Source organism: Diabrotica undecimpunctata, chromosome 7 (assembly GCF_040954645.1).
Source record: "Diabrotica undecimpunctata isolate CICGRU chromosome 7, icDiaUnde3, whole genome shotgun sequence".
NCBI lineage: Eukaryota > Metazoa > Arthropoda > Insecta > Coleoptera > Chrysomelidae > Diabrotica > Diabrotica undecimpunctata.
The window spans coordinates 111,865,896-111,888,078 of NC_092809.1; the positions used below are offsets into that span (position 1 = coordinate 111,865,896).

The following is a 22,183-nucleotide window of genomic DNA, read 5'->3' on the forward strand; positions in this document are numbered from 1 at the left end:
TATGAGCTAATACTTCTAAGACAAAACTTATGGTTGTCAGCAACACGGAGTTTCAACCAACGAACATTAGAGCGTATGAAATAGAGCTAGAAAGAGTCCACAATATTACCTATTTGGGCGCAAACGTTAACGATAACTGGGATATAAATAAAGAAATAAGAATACGCATTTATAACAGCCAGAGCCGCCTTCTATAAATTAAAGAAAATTCTAATTATTAGAGATATATTACGTTAAACCTTAAAATCAGATTAATACTTGCTACTGCTACATATTCTCCACATTCCTGTACGGTATGGAGAGCTGGACCCTTACAGAGACATTAATGAAAAAATAGGCCTTTGAGATGTGGATTTATCGACATTGCGGTATTGCGGATAAGTTGGGTTGATCGAATAAGAAATGAAATCGTTTTACATCGAATGAAAAAGAGCACAGAAATAACAAAAATGATAAACATTCGAAATTTACAATATTTCGGTCATGTAATGAGACATCCAGAGACCTTCTACACCTCATAATACAGGGTAAGATCGCCGGAAGGAGAGGCCCAGGCCGAAGAAGAACATCCTGGCTCTGAAATCTCCGAGAATGGTATCAAGAGACCCCTGCTAATTTATTTAGAGCCGCCGTAAACACAGTTAATATTGCCAATATGATCGCCAAGGTTCGATAATCGGACAGGGTACTAAAAGAAGAAGAAGCTGAGATTTAGCAAACTTTAATAACTCATTAATTACCATAATTTCAAATAGTTAGATTACAAATAGTTACAGTAACAATAAATTACTGCAAAAATAAGGGATTTTTTGCAATTATCTCGGTTAATTGTTTATGTATTTTATATGATATATATGTTACTATGTTTTATATGACGTACATATCAAAATAATATTCACTCTTAAGATTATGATAGTAGCTTACATACTGTAGTGGAATATATTCGGCAATATTTAATACATTGGCATGTTTTTCTTTTTTAATTGGCAGTGGCCCTTCATAGGATTCTGTAAGTTCAGCAAGAGTGACTTCAGTTATAGACGTTGTAGTTGACTTTAAAGAATGAGATGACCATGGTTGAATAGTGTTGTTGGATTTTCTTAACCGCATAGTATTGGACCGACTGAGTTATTTTGCACTTTGGATCTTTCCAGACTACATTTTCTGCGTTGATAAAATTTAAAAAAAATGTTTGATACATGTAGATAACTTTAAGTGGGTTTTTAACTCTAGCTTTTGCAATTACATCTGTCCACTGAAACGGGATATAAACCGATGAAAGTTTCTTGTTGCGTTCTATGAGGGCAAGGTCTCTATCACAGGCAGAAAGCTGTGCCCACTAGTTAGAAACTTTTACTCAATTTGGGTGACAATAGTAGTCGAAGTAATGGTATGACTTTCCAATTGTTATTTTGGTCTACACATCTATCTTATCTGACCAAAGTTTTCTTTCTTGGCCTGGATCAAGTCGATTGAAGTTTTCAGTTATATAAAGTAGCAATGCTGATGCTATCCCAGTGGAGCCTCGATGCGCCACTACTTCGTACCACAGAATCATTGTAGCAGTATTACTCCCCATATTACGAACAGCGTAGTTATACGAAGAAAGTTGTCGCTCGTAGAAGATTGATAAATGAGTTAAATTAGGGCAAGAAAGAAATTGTTGCAAATCAGTACATAAAACGACATAATTACCATTTATTTTTGCAATTTCAGTATTTTGTCTTAATGTTTTGTAACCTGCTTTCGCTTGCATTATGATGAATTTTACTTTCAATTTCTATTTTCTTTCTTTCACATTCATCGCTAGCAGAAATAAGTTTTATAAAGAGCTTGTCACGTGAGAAGTCCAAAAGGCACATTGAATTTACTTTTAAAAATGTCGTGGTAGGTTCGTAGAGGGATTTTTGTTTCAGGGTACATTTTTAAAAATAATCTGTACATTTTTGAGATGCTTAAATCAGCTGGAAGGCAACTTTTAGAAGAAGCATTTCTGCTATAATGATTTTCTTGCTGGGGAAAAAATATTTTCTCTGCATCTGTATCAAAAGTTTTTTGGGACGATTAGTATGTTTGCCACGTTGATCATTTAGATTTACTCCTGTTTTTATTTTATCAACAAGGTACTGGAGTATTCTAGCGGTTATTGAAAATATATAACATACCGTTGCTTTACATACCCCCCATGTTTCTACTGTATATTTTATGTACACTGACGACGAGGTGTTGCTTTCCCAACCCTTCTTCTTTTTGCTCTTGCAGGGAAAGAGACTGAGATAAAAATTTTGATTGGCCATTGTAACTCAATTCTCTAAATGTTTTGAATCGTTTTGCGTGATTACCGACTAATAACTCAGCAGAACAACCCGTAGCAGACTGCTTACATTTACAAATACCCACCTAAAATAAATATTAAACATGGAACTAGTCTAGATTAAAAGGAAAAAGATAGTTAAGATTTGATTTCACGTATAGTGCGTCTGTATATCCGCTTATACGTATTTAACCCCAAAAGGGATCATCAGAAAGGATATTCACAGACGATGTGAACGTGAAAATAAATCTTTCCTTTCTTGGGAAGCAACTCTAACATGGCTTCGTATGGACGCAAATAGCCATATCTGATAATAAATCCGTAAACTAATTTTTCGAAACCAAATTCACATTTATGCTTTAATCTGTGCCTTCTAAGAATTGCAAGGCAAAACAGACGTTGATAAAGATGTTATTAGAGACAGGGGGACATATTAGGGACATCCACAAGGAAACTAAGTTCCTGTAGTTGGCTGTATACCATATATTAAAAAAAATTTTCAATAAAATCCTTTATAAAAAGGTATATAAAAAACCTATTTGTGCTATGTTAAATTGACAAAACGTTTTCGGAATAAGTATTCCATCATCAGTGTCCTAAAAAGTATTTAACCACTTAATTAAGAAGAACATTAAAAAAACAAACATTTTAAGTTTTGACTAAGTTAATGTAAAATGTGGTTAATACTTACAGTTTAATACATGGAAATAGCCACTAAATATGGGGGTAAAAACCCTTTAAAAAAACCCTTTAAAAATTGCTAAATTTTTAAAGGGTTTTTACGCCCATATTTAGTGGCTATTTCCATGTATTAAACTGTAAGTATTAACCACATTTTACATTAACCTTAGTCAAAACTTAAAATTTTTTCATGTTCTTGTTAATTAAGTGGTTAAATACTTTTTAGGACACTGATGATGGAATACTTATTCCGAAAACGTTTTGTCAATTTAACATAACCCAAATGGGTTTTTTATATACCTTTTTATAAAGGATTTTATTGAAAAATTTTTTTATTAGGGACATATTAGAGAAATGCAATTTTAGATTCCTCATGTCTTTAATAACATCTTTATCAACGTCTGTTTTGCCTTGCAATTCTTAAAAGGCACAGATTAAAGCATAAATCTGAATTTGGTTTCGAAAAATTAGTTTACGGATTTAGTCTAGATTACTTTAACTTACTTCATCTGGGCAACTTAGAGCTTCTTTGGGTACTTTTCTAGACGGAATGTATGAATCACCAGCATCTCTGCGACGTTTTCTAATATTCTGCTTCCACTTATCAATGTTAAGCTGTCGTGTTTTCCCTCTGTTATTTTGGGTAATCACTGACTTGGATATATTAACATCCATTTTAGCTCGAAATGAAAAATTACACGATTGAAAACGTTGACTTACAAAACACGTGCAGAAAATTTGGCTGGAAACACGGCCCACTTTAACACATACAACGTTGTTACACCGAAAGTTAAAGGTTGACTAATTTTCAAACTACCAAAACAGGCAAGTTAAGTCTCATAATATTCCCCACAGTCAGCAGTACATTATTGTGGAAAACCCACATATGAAAGTATTGACGGTTACAACGTTGTTCCAGCATAGAATTCAATTGTTCTATGTAACGCTAACAAAAATATGAAGCAATTTAGGACGCTGTCAGTTTTACCTTCATAAAACAGTAAACGTATTTCTAAATAGGTTTTCAACATTTTTGTTCAAAAAGGAGAATTGTGTTGCTTATAAAATTTTAAGGTGTTGATTGTTACATAATTTTAAATTAAAAAATAATAACCAGATCTGATCATCTTCCGATAAGCCTTGATAGTTTGCCATTGATTTTAAAATGATTTTATTGTTTGACCCATTGATCTAAAACATTAAAACATTTTGACAGACCGCCTACCGAGATACTTATACAACTATCAAAATGTTGTAAAGTATGTTAACTATATACATATTTAAAAATAAACATAATCAATGGATCTTACCCAATACGTTTATTGCTCAAAAAGGAAGTTTATGATATGCTAATGCTTCTGTAATCTTTTCAGTTATTGTTTTGACAATAAATTAGTTGTTTTTAATAGATGAGTAGGTGTTTGTTAATAGCGATTGTGCTGTATTTACAGCAGTTTTAACCAATTAATTGGAGATTTTGTCTTTCCATGAATAAATATAATTTTTAACAATGTAGGACAATTTTAACGCTCAACAATTTATGTAATGCTGTTGTTTTTAATTTTTCTTCTTGTACAGTTAAATATTGTAGAAATGACTAGAAATTTAAGATTTTCTTTCTTTCGTTATAGATTAGTTTATTATAATAGTATATTAACGACATATTATATAAATGGATCCACAACCTTCAAAATCCGAAACTTGCATAGTGTACAGTTCTGCTGCACGATAATTACCCAACACGTTCAGCTCCGCCCCTTTTTTTTTAAGAGCGAAGGCGCAAAATTTCGGGTCAATGCTTTTTAAATGCATTCATTTTTTTTCGAATCCTGAGAAAACTAATAAGTATTTTTGAAAAATTTAAACGCAGAATGAAAGATTACATTATTGCCGAGGGCCGAAAGTCCCTGAAAACTTCTATAATGTTTATTTTAATAAGTTACAGGGGTGAAAAAGAAGAGAAAATTTAGTGTGATTTTTAATCTCAAATATCTCATTCAAAAATACTTATTGTTTATTCTAAGGGACTTTCGGCCCTCGGTAATAATGTAATCTTTTATTCTGCGTTTCAATTTTTCAAAAATATTTATTAGTTGTTTTAGGATTCGAAAAAAATGAACACCATGTCTGTGGTGATATTTTCCAAATCGAATATTTGCTATCTTTGTCATACACCGCACTTAGTCGAACTGAATGTGGTAGCAAGGCTACTAAATATTTGACACGGCTTCAGGAATATTTTGAGTTGTGTATTAAATAATATTGATAGCGTATTTGATAAATAATTGATTTAAGACGTGAAATTAATAAAAAGTTATTTATTGTTTATTATTTATGGAAGGTCCAAGTATTTTAAGTCATTAAAGTTCAAAAAGTAGTATTTTATAAGAGTTTGTTTTCATAATCGTAAATGCGAGTTTAACAATAAACTAAAGTACCCATGGTGTAGATATCACAAAATAATAAGGTGGCGCATGACAATATTTTGAGTGAATTATTCAATTTTGACTTCATATTATAATAAAGATGATTATTAAAGGTTTTGCTTTTCATGGAGAGGTTTAACGCTTTTTTAACGGGAAAACAGGGGGCCACTGAGATGTATTTGTGTAAACTAATTAATTTTTAAGGTACATTTTAAAATGTCATTTATAATAGATATGGGTACAAAAAAAATTAATTTGGTCACAAAAAAAAACTCACCGCGTGAGTCGCGTTGGTGGCTACAGGGCAGAAAATGTGTCGGTTTATTTTAAAAAAATTATAATAATCTGATTGAGAAAAAAATATAATTATGAACCTAGATAACTAACATAAGTAATTATTTAATGGCAACAACATCAAGAAAACAAACTAATTACCTAATTTTCAATTACTTCATGAAAACGGCTAAAACAATTTTCTAAGCACAATCCCGGATGTTCAGGGCACTCCGCACAATAAAACAATGAGTCCGTTATTTCTTTTTTAGTTTGCCAGCAATATTTACATCGTCGTCGTTTTGTAATACCATTAGCTGATTTAGTGCAATGGGATGGCAAATGAAACATCAAATTTTTCTTGACTTAAGGAATTTTTGGGTTTGGTCCCAAAAGACTATTAATCACCGACAATAGAAAGTCGTAAAATGACATTTTTATATTAGAATTATTATAGAAATAGTATGCGTTGATTAGCATAATTTGCAAAATATGTATGCCTATTTTTTTGTACCACCTCATAGTTTTGTGTTCGCAACTATAATAATTTAACATCTGGTCGCCTAAGTCAATGCCACCTTTGTTTTGTTATATTTAGCGACTAAACGGGGCTTTTCTTTATCAATTCGTTTCTTAGATATTGTTGAAACCATTTCATGACCAAATTCGGAAGAGATCATTAAAATATCTCGCTGTTCTTTCCATTTACACACACATATCCCTTTATTATTATAAGCACTCACCAGTTCATTTTGTTTTAATTTTCGAGAAACAACTTCTTGTGGATTTTCCGCTGTTCCTGTTCTCAATGTTCCTGTAAGATAAGTTTTAACCGAAAGTAGTTTTTTACACAATGGAACACTTCTTCTTCTTCTTCTGCTAGTGCCTATCTTCTATGGATGTTGGCTACCACAATGGCCCATCGTATTTTATTAGCAGTTGTTCGAAATAGGTCTGTGGTGGCCATACCTGTCCACTGTCTCAAATTCTTAAGCCAGGATATTCGACGGCGTCCTGGTCCTCTATTTCCTTCTATTTTCCCTTCTAATATCAATAGTAGGATTCTGTATTTATTTTCATTTCTCACTATATGTCCGAAGTATGCTAACTTTCTCTCTTTAATGGATTTCAGGACTTCAGGTTCTTTTTGTAAACGTTGCATTACTGCGTCGTTAGTTATATGATGTACATAATGATATTCTGAGCATGCGACGATAGCACCACATCTCGAAAGACTGCAACTGTCTGCAAGCCGCATCAGTGAGTGTCCATGACTCTGCTCCATACATAAGAACAGAAAACACATAATATTTAAGGATTTTGAGTCGGAGATGTAAGTTCAAGGTTAAATTGCACAGAACTTTCTTCAACTGTTGGAAGGCACTCCTTGCTTTTTCGATCCTACATTTAATCTCGTATGAGTGATCCCAGCTGTATGTGATGTTACATCCTAGCTATGTTATTTTTTCTTTTCTATCCAATACCTCATTGTCTGCCATAAACTTTGCATCTGTATCTTGGTTTTTGCTTATGATCATAATTTTCATCTTCTTATTATTAAGTTTCATTCCATATTTTCTACCGATGTTAACTACTTGATCTATCAGTCTTTGTAATCCTTCAGCACTATCCGCAACAAGGACAGTGTCGTCTGAATATCTTAGATTATTTATTACTTCACCGTTAACAATCACGCCATCAGTCGTTTCTCCCAAAGCTTCTCAAAATAGATGTTCAGAGTACGCATTAAACAGCAAAGCGAGAGTATGCAACCTTGTCGTACTCCTCTTCGTATTGGGACTTCATCGGATAATTGATTGTCTATTCGAATTTTGGCTACTTGTTTCCTATAGAGATTGGCTATTATTCTTATATCCTTGTCATCGATGTTTGCGATTCGCAAAGTTTCAATAAGCCTCTCATGCTGTACTTTGTCAAATGGAACACTATTATAAAAATTATCCATATATAAGGAGTGACCAACATTTAGTTTTGAATCCATCAAATTTAGCACTACTTTTTCCATATGATTACGTCCTCCAACTACATAGTCACTAGCTCCACTATAAACTAATATGCGTTGAATCATCCCGGTACATTCTGCCAAAGTATACAGTTTGACACCACATTTGTGTCGTTTGCCCTCGAGAAATTGAAGAAAACTAGGTTTTCCTCTCCATAAAATCATAGATTCGTCCAGGGTTAATTTTCTTTTTGGATAATAAAGATTCTCCATTTTATTATTAAAAAAATATATCCTTACAAGCTGTAATTCTACTTTTCTCAGATTTACTTTGAGAAAGGATATCAACGGCATATAAATTGCTATTTTGAATAATCAGGTCATAGAATAATTCACATGCCAATAAATTGAAGTAATCAATAGGATTGCTGCCACCCACATTAATTTTCAATCCTGGTATTGCTGTAAATGGTAGCACTGTAGGATGTTGAACCTCTGAAGACCATTCAATAATATTTTGAGACTCATCATCACCATCACCATCTTCAGATACTTCTTGTAAATTGGGATCGTCTGTCCGATCATCTTCATCACAATATAAATCTTCATCACTTGCGTCACTGTCGTCATGTGAATCTTCTAATATGCGTAATAATTCATCATCTGAGATTGGCTGAGAAGTTTCCCACCTACCTCGTTTAGAAGTCGAATATTCATCTCATTTTAAAAATAATTTAAAATTGAAGTATTTAACAAAACACGTGCAATGGCTCACAGTAAAACCAAAAGACATCCAACACCGAAGGCGTAGAAAATATTACTGAATACATAGCAAAATAAACCGATGGGATTGGATTATGATAATACAACAAATTATTGGAAATGCAATATAATCTAAATACATCTGGTGATTCTTTCAAAGCTTACTGATGCTTTTAATTTTATTACTTTCCAACCTTTTATTACAGCTAATTTTGTCGTTTTCGAGCACGTCTAGCTTGAATATTTGAAAAGTAAGCAATGAAATTGAGGATTTCATATTTTATCAATGGGACATAAGACATTTGTTATAATTTGTGAAAAATCCTCCGAGATAACATTCATACATTGCCATATATTCAGAATAAAGTTTAACATCAAAATTCGAAAACCAAACACAAACTCCAGTATATGCCAGTGTTTCCAAGCGGCCAGCAGATATTTGTTGTAATTCGTGAAAAATCCACTGAGATAACGTTCATAATTGTCATATAGTCAAAGACCGCGCGACTCGCGTTGGTGGCCTCTGAGGCTATATTCACTGAACGCGATAATCGTGTTAAAATAAACCAATCTTATTGATTTTTAAGGTTTTAACAATAGTAAATAACAACACAAACTTCTTTTATTTGATTGTAGATTTACTCGATACTTGGAAGGCACATAAGATTAGTTGAACTATTCAAGGAACTAAGAATGTATTTATTATTCTTTGTAATATGCGTATAACTCAAAATGTGCTTATATCAACGCCATACACCAGGAATGCAACAGTAGTGAACGCATATTCTTGGGTAATATGCGGATACTTTTGGTAGTCCAAGGTTAGTTATGTTTTGAATTAACTGTAATTAAACGAAATGCCTTATTGAAAGGGCATGTCTGTATTTTCAATAAGGCATTTCCTTTAGTTACAATTAAGTCAAAACATCTCACACCCTGGACTACCAAAGGTATCCGCATATCAGCCAAGAATATGCGATCACCACTGTACATCAAGAAATTTACTACCAACGTCTTTGTCACTGAATATATCTCCAAGTACAGAAGAACCTATCTAAAACTTATCAAAACAGCTAAAAAATGTACTATCAAAATCGTCTGGGAAGCCCTAAAAATGTTCCAAAAGAAACCTCCATAATAAACGATCTTCGAAATAAAACTAACACAGCTCAAACATTTTTCCTTCTAAACCCTGAAAATCTAAATGAATACTTCGTTACTGTGAGTAAAAATATAATATTAGCTATTTTGCCACAACAAGATCCTATTTCTCATCTTCCCAATTCAAAAAAGGCCTCGAATTCATTCTTTATAAGACCAGTTGATAAATCTGACTTGAACCAAACAATCAGTAGTATCAAAAGCAAATCTTTCTATAGTACTGATAGACTATCCATAAAAATTTTCTTAAATTTCTCAAAAAATGTGTTAGAAGTCCTGAAGTCCTGGTATCACTAATTAATGATTCCTTTAAAAAAGATAGATTTCAAGAGTGCCTAAAGACAGCCATTATTATTCCTCTTCATAAGGATGGTGAAAAATTGAATGTCTGCAGCTATAGACCTATTGCCTTACTACCGGTCCTATCCAAAATTATTGAGAGACTTATAAAAGTCTGACTTATGTACTTTCTCGTTAAAAACAACATTTTATCACAAAGTAAGTTCCGATTTTTATCTAATAAATGTATGTACCAGCGATACTATGTTTTCTGTACTACATGAGGTCTATCAAGCACTAAAAAATAATCTTTACACTGCCACTGTTTTTTGTGACTATACCAAAGCTTTTGATTGTGTAAATCACAACAATTTGATTAAAAAACCGAATTTTTATATTCGAGGTATTTCTTTGAATTGGTTCCAATCTTACTTGAGGAATAGGAAACAACTGATACTAACAACAAGTGCAAATGATACTGACTCTAGTCACTAAAGCATTGTACGTGGAGTACCACAACGTTCATCTTGTATGGGATCGTCTACTTTTCCTTATCTTTATAAATGATATAAATGATATCACTAAAAAAATCGATGGAAAAATTTGTAGGTAAAGACCTACATGTTTTACCAGCAAGACCTAATCATGACTACTCCACCAGGAATTCAACCTGTGATGTATATTTACCCATCCCGTCCACTTAGTAAAGAAATCTATTAAATCTATATTATATGTATTCGGCAAAAAATTATACAACCATCTCCCTTTGCAACTTAAATAAAGTATCTAAAGTAACTAAAGTATTTTTAAATATATTTTCGTATCACATGCAGCAACTTAAACTTATTAGTTTGTAAGGTTTTATTATGCAATTTGCAATTTATTTAAATTTTGCAATGGATTGTGTATTTTATTATCTTTTATTTTGTGATATTGACGATTTATGTAATTTCAGTAAATTTTAAATTGTTATTGTTATTTTTCTGACTTTTTGTAAGCTTTGTCCATAAATTTGTAGAATTTTCAGTGACAATAGTATATTTCTATTTTAAAGAATACCTCACAAATGATATATTAAATTTTTGTAATATTACAATCTGTACAATGACGTGAACATATTTACTATGGAAAACTCTATGCATTTTTCTGCATTATATCGATGTTCTTACGACCTATCACTTCTTCTATATTAATATTATATATTTTCTCCTTTCCAGGTCACAATGGCAGGTGATTTTATTTTAGCGGTAGCATCCATGTTGATCGCTAGGTTAAGAAACAATGATGTCACTTCAGTACTTAGTCAAGTAAGTTAAATAATAACATTTTTCTGCTATTATATCTAAATTTTCTGTGTTACTTACCTAACTTAAATTGAACTGTAGGTAATTGTCCGCAAGAGCATAGAAATATTTTTATTTCTACGTTTTATATTTTCGATAAAAAGAAAAAGCAGACTGTGTGCTAGAAATTTGAATACTAATGAAATTAGTGGAGCTTACTCAAATGTGCGTGACAGACTCATATGTACTGGTAAAGATAGGAAACAGAACATTGATGCTATTTCGTGTAACATCAGGACTTAGACAAGGAAACCTCTTATGGCCGTTGCTATTCAATTTGGCCATAGGATATGCAATAAGTAAAATATCGCCTGAACTGACCCGGGGATTTGCCAATCGAGGATCAAAACTATTGTTGGCCCTTGCTGACAATCTAGATGCGGTCGCTCATTCTACAGGAGACGTGCGAGAGGTGTCACAACTCTAGGAGGAAACAGGTAGTCTGGGTCTTTGATAAATTAAGAAGATAAGCTGAAATTTTTAGATAAGCTTGTCTGTATTTTCAATAAGACATTTCCTTTAATTACAATTAAGTCAAAACATCACAAACCCTGGACTACCCAAGGTATCCGCATATCAGCCAAGAATATGCGTTCACTACTTCATATGCTTTGGTACATCAATATGCGTTCGTACATCAAGAAATTTACTACCAACGTCGTTGTCACTGAATATATATCTTCCCAAAGCAGCTAAAAAATGTACTATGAGAATCATCCGGGATGATCTAAAAATGTTCTAAGGCAAACTTGGTCCATCATAAACGATCTTCGAAATAAAACTAACGCAGCTCAAGCATTTTCTCTTGTTGGATTCTCTTATGGTAGATGATATTAACCTGGTGTGGATTGTAAATTATTTTTGTGTGAATAAATAGAATTATATTTATTAACCTTTTGTACAAAAAACTGTGAATTTGTGAATAATGACATCGCGGCGTCTTCTTGGATATTACTTGATTAATGTCAATATTGTCAATTGCCGACTTGATCCCGTCAGATTGTGTCATCTTGAACAGAAAACGCACAGACATGTGACAGACTCTATGTTGCCGCACTAAACTAATTTTCTGAAAATGTCCTAACATCTCTTCCAAACCCTGAAAATCTAAATGAATACTTCGTTAATGTGAGCAAAAATATAACATTAGCTCTTTTGTCACAACAAATCTGTTTACTATCTCCCCAATTCACAAAAGGTCTCAAATTCTTAAATCTCCCAAATAATGAGTTGGAATTCTTGGTCTCACTAATTAATGATTCCTTTGAAAAAGGTGTATTTCCAGAGTTCCTAAAGACAGCTATTATTATTCCTCTTCAAAAGGGTAATGAAAAATCGAATGTCTGCAACTATAGACCTATTGCGTTACTACCGTTCCTATTCAAAATTATTAAGAGACTCATAAAGGTCCGCCTTATGTCCTTTCTCGTTGAAAACAAAACATTTTATCACAAACTCAGTTCGGCTTTTTATCTAATAAATGTACCAGTGATGCTATGTTTTTTGTACTACATCAAGAACTTTTTTATCATTTATCACTACTATCAAGAACTAAACAATAATATTTTAACAGCTACTGTTTTTTGTGACTATGCCAAAGCTTTTGATTGGGTAAATCACGACATTTTGATAAAAAAAACTAAATTTCTACGGAATTCGAGGTATTTCTTTGAATTGGTTCCAATTTTACTTGAGGAATAGGAAACAACTAGTTAGAGCAAATGATACTGACTCTAATCACAAAAGCATTGTATGTGGAGTACCACAAGGTTCAGTACTGGGACTTTTACTTTTCCTTATCTTTATAAATGACATCACTAACTTAAAATCGATGGAAACATTTTTCTTTTTGCTGATAATACCAGTATTACCTGGAGGAACTCTAATATTGCAACTTTTCATGCAATTATAACTTCCGAACTACTTAAAGTAAAAACCTGGTCCGGCTCTAATTTACTCTCTTTTAACGTGGATAAGCTAGTAGCATTATCCTGTAAACTAGTTCTTCAACCCATGCTTCTTAATAACAGCTAGATCAGTATCGTTGATTCTGTAAAATTTCTTGGTATTTTTATAGACAGCAACCTTAAATGGTCCGTTCATATCGATTTGTTAAGTAAGAAATTCAGCCTGCCTCAGCCTGCTATGCAATAAGATCTGTTTCGAAGGAAATCAATTTAGCATCTTCCAGAATAACATACTTTTTCTTGATCGAGTCTCATCTTCGATATGGCCTTCCTTTTTGGGGTTCTAGTACAGCTTCCCAATCTGATGTTATTTTTAAATTACAAAAAAGAGCAATACGCTATCTTTTTGGTCTCAGTAGAATAACACACCTACGCCTGAGAATGCTTCGATGTTACGTGTTCTCTACTCTTCTGTATGGCTTGTAAGCGTGGACACTAAAACAAGTCCATCTGATTAAGTTGGCCGCCTTTGAATTTTGGTGTTACAGAAGAATCCTACGAATATCATGGATTCAAAGAATGTCAAATGTGGAAGTAAATATAATGATAAGAAATGGGGCGGAAATAATATTAACTATCAAAAGACGAAAACTTAAGTACTTAGGACATGTGATGAGAGGGCAAAAATACGCATTATTACAACTTATTATGCAAGGTAAAATCCGAGGAAAGCGAAATGTGGGAAGGCGAAGAATATCGTGGCTTAAAAACTTAAGGGAATGGTTTGAATGCAGTAGTGCAGAACTTTTTAGAGCGGCAGTCAACAGAGTCGGCATAGCCATGACGATTTCCAACCTTCGATAGAAGATGGAACTTAAAGAAGAGAAGAATAACACATTGCAGAAGATACTTCAAAAATCACAGGATTTTAACTCTTCCCTATTTTTATATTCTAGAAACTGTTTGCTTAATTCGTAAACACCTACATGTTTTTCCAGCAAGAGCTAATCATGACTACTTCATCAGAAATTCAAGCTTTGATATGTATTTGCCGATCCCGTCCACTGAGTTAGTTAAGAAATCTCTATTATATTCGGCAAAAAAAAATTATACAACCATCTCCTTTTTCAACTTAAATCTACAACTTCTTTCCATAAGTTCCAAAGCCTATCTATCGGAAAGACCATATTATTCAATGGCAGAGTTTCTTAACGAATAACTAAGAAATTACAGTACGTTTAGGTACAAGCAACAAAGTATATATTTGGGTATCATATGCAGCAGCTTAAACTTATTCGTAAACTAGTTCGTAAGGTTTTATATGGTTTTATTATGCAATTTGCAATTTAGTGAAATTTAGCAATGGATTGTATATTTTATTATCTTTTATTTTGTGGTATTGACGATTTATGTAGTTTTAGTAAATTTTAATTGCTATTGTTATTTGTTTGACTTTTTGTAAGCTTTGTCCATAAAATTGTACAATTTTCAGTGACAATAAAGCGTATTTCTATTCTATTCTTTTCTAAATGTTTACATGCGACAATTGAAGAAATTGATGTGTTGTACGCTATATTGAAATTTACTCATCATTTAGGCGCCGAATGAAAAACAGTTTGAAATAAATTTGTTTTCTTGGTCTAAAACTATGGTTTATGAAAATTATAGTAGATTTAAGGATTATTAGTATAGTACATAGTAAAAAAAGAGTGTAATTATAGTATGTCTACTATAATTATAGCATCGTTGCTAACACTGGTATCGTCCACGTATCTCCACCAATATAAAAACTGTTTGAATACGAAATGTTTTGAAATCTTTGTTTCTAGATGATCAATAAAAATATGAAGTCCTGCACTGTTATTTGTATATATATCTGATTATTAAATTCAATGTAGTCGTGATTTATGCAAATTTCAAGATGTAAAATTTCAGACGTAATGATTTGATTTCTAATATTATGGTCTAAAGGTTTTTTACCAGAACAAAAGTTTTTATAGGAGGAATACAAAAAAAAATCTGTTTCCTCCTCTATTCTAACAGGAGTATAAATACTGTAAGGAGATCTTTTTTCTTTAAGAGATAATCATAGTATTTTTTTTAGTAGTAGTGTTATTAGAGCTAAACGAATATTAAATTTTCTTTGTTTGTTTTAGGTTGTTACAGATCTAGTCCAAGGAGAATTTATGCAGTTAGGATCGAAAGAAACAGAAAACGAACGATTTGCTCACTATCTACAAAAAACGTATAGAAAAACTGCATCGTTAATCGCCAACTCACTGAAAGCAGTTAGTATTTTTTTTTAAATATTTTATTTGTTTGACTAATTTATTCAATTCTTCTGCAATTGTTACACATTATAAGTTTAAATATTTTATGCCCTTTTTAAAACGAACTTTAACCTCAAAACAATCAGCAGGTAAACTTACAAAATGCCGCTCACTTGACCTTTGGCAATCATGGTACAATGAATACACAAGGTATGATATTGCGCATGACATTTGACAGCTGGCCCAGGAGTGTGACGTAGTCAAGACCGCTCGAACCCATTATCATCCATTATTACAGCTTAACGTACACATTATTTTTGAAATTATGGTCAAAAAATGATTTTTTTTTAAATGTTTTGTTTTGGTTATAATTGAATAAAAAATATATTTTCAGTAGCGTAAAACCTTTACTTTTCCTAGGGATTCAGGTGAAATATTTATTTTTGTTTTCAAACATATACTAATAATATAAGCACTGTTTTTGTATGCAAATCCGTTGAAATTTAAAAATTTTCTGCAGAAGAAATACTGTGAATAGGTAAATAGTAGTAGATTTGCTTATTCTGATTCACTGTCACTCACTTCCAAGCAGTTTTACTGAAATAAAAACAAAATAAATTACAATAAAGAAAAATCTGTTTTACAATTCAATATGGTATTTTAGATGAGTTATAATGAAATTTAGTAAAATAAAAAATATACACATTACTATAACCTACCGATTATTATATGAAAAATTTACTTATCAAACAATATAATAATATGAAAATACGACACAAATTAGTTCAAACGCAAAACACAATGAATATCGACTTCAGACGACTCTACACCGGCAAGACAGAAGGCTTGTATAAACACAAAAGTTCAACAATAATATCGGTTATCAATGGTGACTATTGCAAATTGCAAGTTATGAGATAATAAATATATTTTAAAGTAACTCAATACTGACTGAGTCATCTATTTTATAATAGAAAAATAATTTAGATATATGCTTACATATGTGTCTTTATACAAATATCCACTTCGCAAGGGCTTAAAAAATTTGATAGGTAAAATTTAACCATATCCCAGACGGGCGCGTAAAAAATTACCAGTAAGGCGTGCCTGTGTCTGAGACTTGTGTGTACTTGTGGTGTTTAGTTACTGTTTATTTATACTGTATAGTATTTTTTTTGTAAAACTAAAAGTTTTTATTTGCCATTGTATATCTGGTTTTGTACCTTTTTCAAAGTGCGCTGTGCAATTGCTTGTTGCAATAGTGACAATGAAGAAAAAATCTTTAGGTTTCATACATTTCCTAAAGATAGTGTGACCAGAAAACTGTGGATTATATCTTGTTGTAGATAGGATAATTTTAATCGTAATACTGCAAGAATTTGTTCTAAACATTTTAAAACTGAAGATTACTAAAGAAATCTACAACAGGAACTTTTAAATTACGTTTCTAAAAAGGGTCTAAAACTCAAACCTGAGGCAGTACCTAGTCTTTATTTGCCTAAATCAAAATCGGCTACCTTTTTAACCAACTAAAAGAAACGCGTACAAAGAGCCGAACACAGAGAGTCCAAAAAGTATGTTGAGCAGCTTCTTACTACTTCTAGGTCAACGACGTAAGTCTAAATCTTTATTTTTATTAATTATTAGTCATGAAACCTTAAATGGTTCTTTTATATCGATTTGTTAAGTAAGAAACTAGCCTCAGCCTGCTATGCAATTTGCAATAAGAACTGTTTCGGAGGAAATCAATTTAGCATCTTCCAAAATAACATATTTTTCTTTGTTAAATCATGTTATCATTATTAAAATATATAATGTTATCATTATTGGGGGGGCTGCGTAGCGCAAGCGGTAGGATGCTTGACTCGCAAGCCGGTGGTCCGGGGTTCGAATCCCATCGCCGGCAAGAACATCTAGACATTTTAAAAATGTCTATAGGCCCCAGGTCGACTCAGCCTGAATAAAAATGAGTACCTTGGGTAAAACCAGGGGTAATAATAGACGGTTGAAGCGTAGCACTGGCCATGTTACCTTCCTTGTATACCGTAGGCCCTAGATATAGCAGACTACCCTGCTATACTCCCAAAGCCGCGACAGCGGTATAAAACGGGAGACTATTACTATATATATTATCATTATTATAAACAATACCAAGATAATTTTATGTGTGAATATTACAAAAGATGTCATTTAAAATATGCAATATTGTGTGACCTCACTACACTCATATTCGATGGCCAGCTAGCTTATTTGATATAAATAAAGTTGACTTTATCATTATTTATTTTGATTTTGTGTTGAACATCTGAAATATCGAACTCTGGAGTATAAGTTAATTAACCTGTACCTACGTGTAATAAAAGATAATTAAAACTTGTTTTATAAAGGATATCTATGTTAACAAAATAACTGTACCAAAAATCAATAAACTTAAATTAACTTCAAAATTTTATTTATGATTAAATATTATAATAACATAATTTTATCATCTCTTTATAATTACTATAATTAAATTAGCCAAATTATATAAAAAAACTTAAAATTAAAAGTCTTTCCTATACAACTACATTCAAATGTTGCGGGAATAAGCGTTCTTGACTACGTCATGCGCGAAAGCGAACCGATTTTGGAACATTATGTATCATACCTTGTGTATTCATTGTACCATGGTTGGCAATATTGTTCGTGTAAAGGTCAGGGTTGTATTGATCTAAATTGTTTAACCGTTAGACAGGTATGTAAGGTAGTGATTTATTAAGAACAAATATTGTTCTATGACCTAAACAAAGTAGGCGAATATGAGTATGCATATGATATGTATAACTATATGTATAGTCAGATTTTTTACACAGTAGGTACATATACGTTTTCTTTTTCATATTTTCTGCAAAATTAAATTTAAACAAGATTGGAGATGAAAAACATTGTTATAAACGTGTAAATTAATTTTGATTTGAAAAAATTGGGGAACAAACATAAAATATTATTGTCAGTTATAGTAATTGATTCTTCTTCTTCGTATGCCTCATCTCTTAAGGACATTGGAGGTCATCATGGCCTATTTTACTCTGTCTGTAGTAGTTCTGAAGAGTAATATTGTTGATTTTCCACTCCACTGATTTAAATTTCTTAATCAGGAATCATATCAACTCATATTTTTCATTTCTTAGTGTCCATGATATTTTACACATTCTTCGATAACACTACATGTCAGGCTGTCAAGTTTTTTTCAGTTGCGTGCGTAATTGTCCAGGCTTTAACTTTGTATAAAAGGACAGATAATACGTAGCACCTCAAGACTCTAGTCTTAATTTCTATTCCCAGTTTTCCATCGTATAATCCTGCTTTTATATTATTAAAAGCGCTTCTAGCCATCTCAATGCGTCGTTTTATTTGAAGGCTACGATTCCATTGTTCATTTTAATCTTACTTATTTTACCAACTTGTGCCCTTAGCTCTCGTGTGCGACCGGCTTCCGCATATTCTCTCTCCACCCCGCCCCCGCGTTATAGATCAGTGCGAATTTGCCTCTCGGCAAGTAAAGACTGGATGTATTGGCGCTCCCGCGCAAAGTGCGTGAGTTATAGATGCGCCAACGTGTAGAATCGGTGTTTTGTGTTAAATCGTATACCAGTTTTGTTGGGTCTTTTACTACATAGTAAAAGTTGTAGACGTGCCAGATTCACACAGATAATATTTATCTTTGTCTCCTTTAGCTCTTCGTTATCTTTCAATAAATTATTTTATAAAGATATTTATGGTACACACCAGATATTAATCAATTTATATCTTTAGGTTGCGATTTTAGCAGAAGCAGATGAAAACTTAACTGATATTTCATATCAGTATGGAAGAAATTTGGGAATAGCTTTTCAATTAGTAGATGACCTGCTGGATTTCGTGTCTTCTTCCGAAGCTATGGGCAAACCGACAGCAGCAGATTTAAAATTGGGTTTGGCCACAGCTCCCGTTTTGTTTGCATGTGAGAAGGTATGTTACCATAGCCATCCTTAACTAAATAATTAAAATTATAAATAGTTCGACATGTTTTTGAGAATTGTATATTATATTTACCATATTCGACTTGTTTGAATTTATATAAAAAAAAACTAATAATTTCTTTATATTGAAATAATGCTATAATAGGCATTATTAGGGAGCAGGTTATTTCAGTGATATGTAACTAAGGAAGAATAGCAGACGTTTGAGATTTAATTTCAATGCAGAGCCACTGCCATCCGCTTATACGCATTTCGACTTTATTAGGTCTCCTCAGAGTGAAATGCGGAAGCTCTGGATTGAAAATAAATCTCTCCCGTCATAAAAGAAAAATTATAAAAATAATTATATAGGACATTACAACGCCATCTAATGACAAAAATAGTAGAAATCCTCAAAGATTTCTTTCTTGGCGAAACCAAAATTCAGGGAAAGATTTATTTTTAATCCAGAGTTTCTGCATATGTCGTTCTGAAGAAACCTGATAAGGTTGAAATAAGTATAAGCAGATGGCAGTATCCCTGCATTGAAATTAAATCTCAAACGTCTTTCTGCTTTATTTATTTACTTATGTTCGGAGGGCTAGAAACTAATTCGCAAAGCATATTTGCCGTGGTGGACGACAGGTTGTGGAATGTAAATTGCAAAATCCCCTTGTCGGTTAATTCATCAATATATCTGCGTTATATTAGTGATGGTGAACGTGGTGATTTGTATATCACGCCGTGATCAGTAACTGTGATTTTTAAATAACGGTGATTTTAAACGGTGACGTGATCACCGGTCTTTAATGTATAGTAACAGGTAGTCAAGGTATCGTGAACTAAACAACACGCTCGATCTTTAATGTACAGTAACAGGTAGTCACAAGTATCGTGAACTAAACAACACGCTCGCGATCACTCTGTGTTAGGTAGTACTGTACTATAAAAACATATTGCTGATAATGAATATCTTTAACTAACGCAACTAGATGGTTTGACTTAATAATAATAAATTTACAATACTAACAATATAGAAATTCATTTTTAAAGCACTATAAAACTTTCTTTACAACGCTTCCTCTTTTAAATAAACCTAAAAATAACTCACTAGAATTTCACTTAAATTTTTTTATAAACTAAAAAAGAATGTTTTTATGAAAGAAAAAATATATTCGTTACGTTTAATGACATTATTTTAAATTTATAATTTTAAAAAGACAAATATCAGTAGATAGTAACATAAAATATCTCATTTCAGTTCCTAATATTCACCGTTGGTAAATGCCCAGATGTTAGTCACCGTTATCCAAATCACGTTCACCGAGAATATTATAATATTTATTATATAAACAAGTTTTGTGAGACGATGACGTTGAAATTATATCATATCTGGTGATCGATCACGGTTATCGAAGTTAGCAAGGAACCCTAGTTATCGGTGATTTATAAATCACCGTGACTGAATCACCACACCGTTAGTTAAATCACGTCCCCTTACTACGTTAGATTATATTGTTACAAACGCAGTAGACAAATATCTCAATTTTAGTTTCGCCAAGTAAGAAATGTACGGATTTTTACCATTTATGTTAAAAGAGAATAAAAAGAACGCATTTTTATTCTAAATGTAAAACTTTTAAATGTAAAAGTAAATAATATTAAATATTTAATATTATTTAATATTTATTAATATTTCTAAATAGCTGATACGACAGAAGTTGTTCAGAAGGTGTCTTAGTTATATGAGTCAAGAATCGATAAAATCTAGCCTCTTTCCGGAAACGAATATATGGCGTCAATTTGACTTGGTCACTAGCGTAACACAATCCAGAGCTTTACCTTTTAGTTTAAAAGCCTTACAATGTGCACACATAACATTTATTTGTCCAACAACAACGATTTGCTGTAAACTGTAATCGATTGCCACGTTATAATTCAATGCTGCTCGATGGAAATCAAACGTGACATTTTTATGTTTTTAATTATGATTCCATCGATTCCGTTTACCTTCATTTCGCATTTCGCGTTGCTCGTCAGTTTAACTTGCTCGTATATTTTTTTTTATTTGCAGCGAGTTCTACGACGTCTAATTGGTGGCATTTTTAAGAAGCAAAATTCAACTGAAAATAAAAAATTTGACACTCCAAATCCAAATAATTAAAAAAATTTGATTGTGATTGCGATGAACTAACTGCAGCCCTCGTTAACTCTTTTTTATAATTTATTTCTAAAAAAACTCTTACCAGAACAAACCAAACAAACTAAAAACTAGATAAACGTTTCGACTGAATGGACAGTTTGTTAAACGTCATTTTATTTTTATAATAAGTTTATATCGATACCTTAATTCGCAAAACGGTTAACTCCATTTGAACAATTTTTTCAGGAGAGATATAAAGCATTATAATATTTTTTATAAGCTACTGACGACAAAAATTACAATCCAGTTGATAGATAATATCATTACTTATTATTTTCGCCAGTATATAATCGTTTATACAACGATTCTTACAACACTAGGGTATTTTAAGCAGTTATCCAATTTTCTTTTACAGGAACAATACGTACTGTTTGAGTTAGCTGGTTTTTTTATTTTTTATTTTATCGTATGACAATTACAACACATTTAGAACAAATACACAAACACTAGTAATATAGGTATTTGACAAACTTTAAATAGTTACAAACAAACATCAAGTGTATTTATATAATCAATTGACTCTGAAGTTGCAAACAGGAAGTCTTCAGGGCTACCATTGTAGGATCTTGAGGGACACTCTTGAATAATGTGGTCGATGGTTTGGTTCTCCCCACAGTCACA

General features: G+C 32.2%; 1 protein-coding gene across 2 annotated transcripts in view; it reads left to right on the plus strand.

Moving 5' to 3' along the window:
* Positions 1–22,183, plus strand: part of qless (decaprenyl diphosphate synthase subunit 1 qless) — a 266,443-nt gene that overhangs the window by 226,290 nt on the left and 17,970 nt on the right. For both annotated transcript variants that reach the window (XM_072537990.1, XM_072537991.1), the window contains 3 exons: positions 11,077–11,166; positions 15,266–15,397; positions 19,175–19,369. In XM_072537990.1, coding sequence (XP_072394091.1) covers positions 11,077–11,166; positions 15,266–15,397; positions 19,175–19,369 — 417 coding nt within the window. The remainder of the gene's footprint in view (positions 1–11,076; positions 11,167–15,265; positions 15,398–19,174; positions 19,370–22,183) is intronic.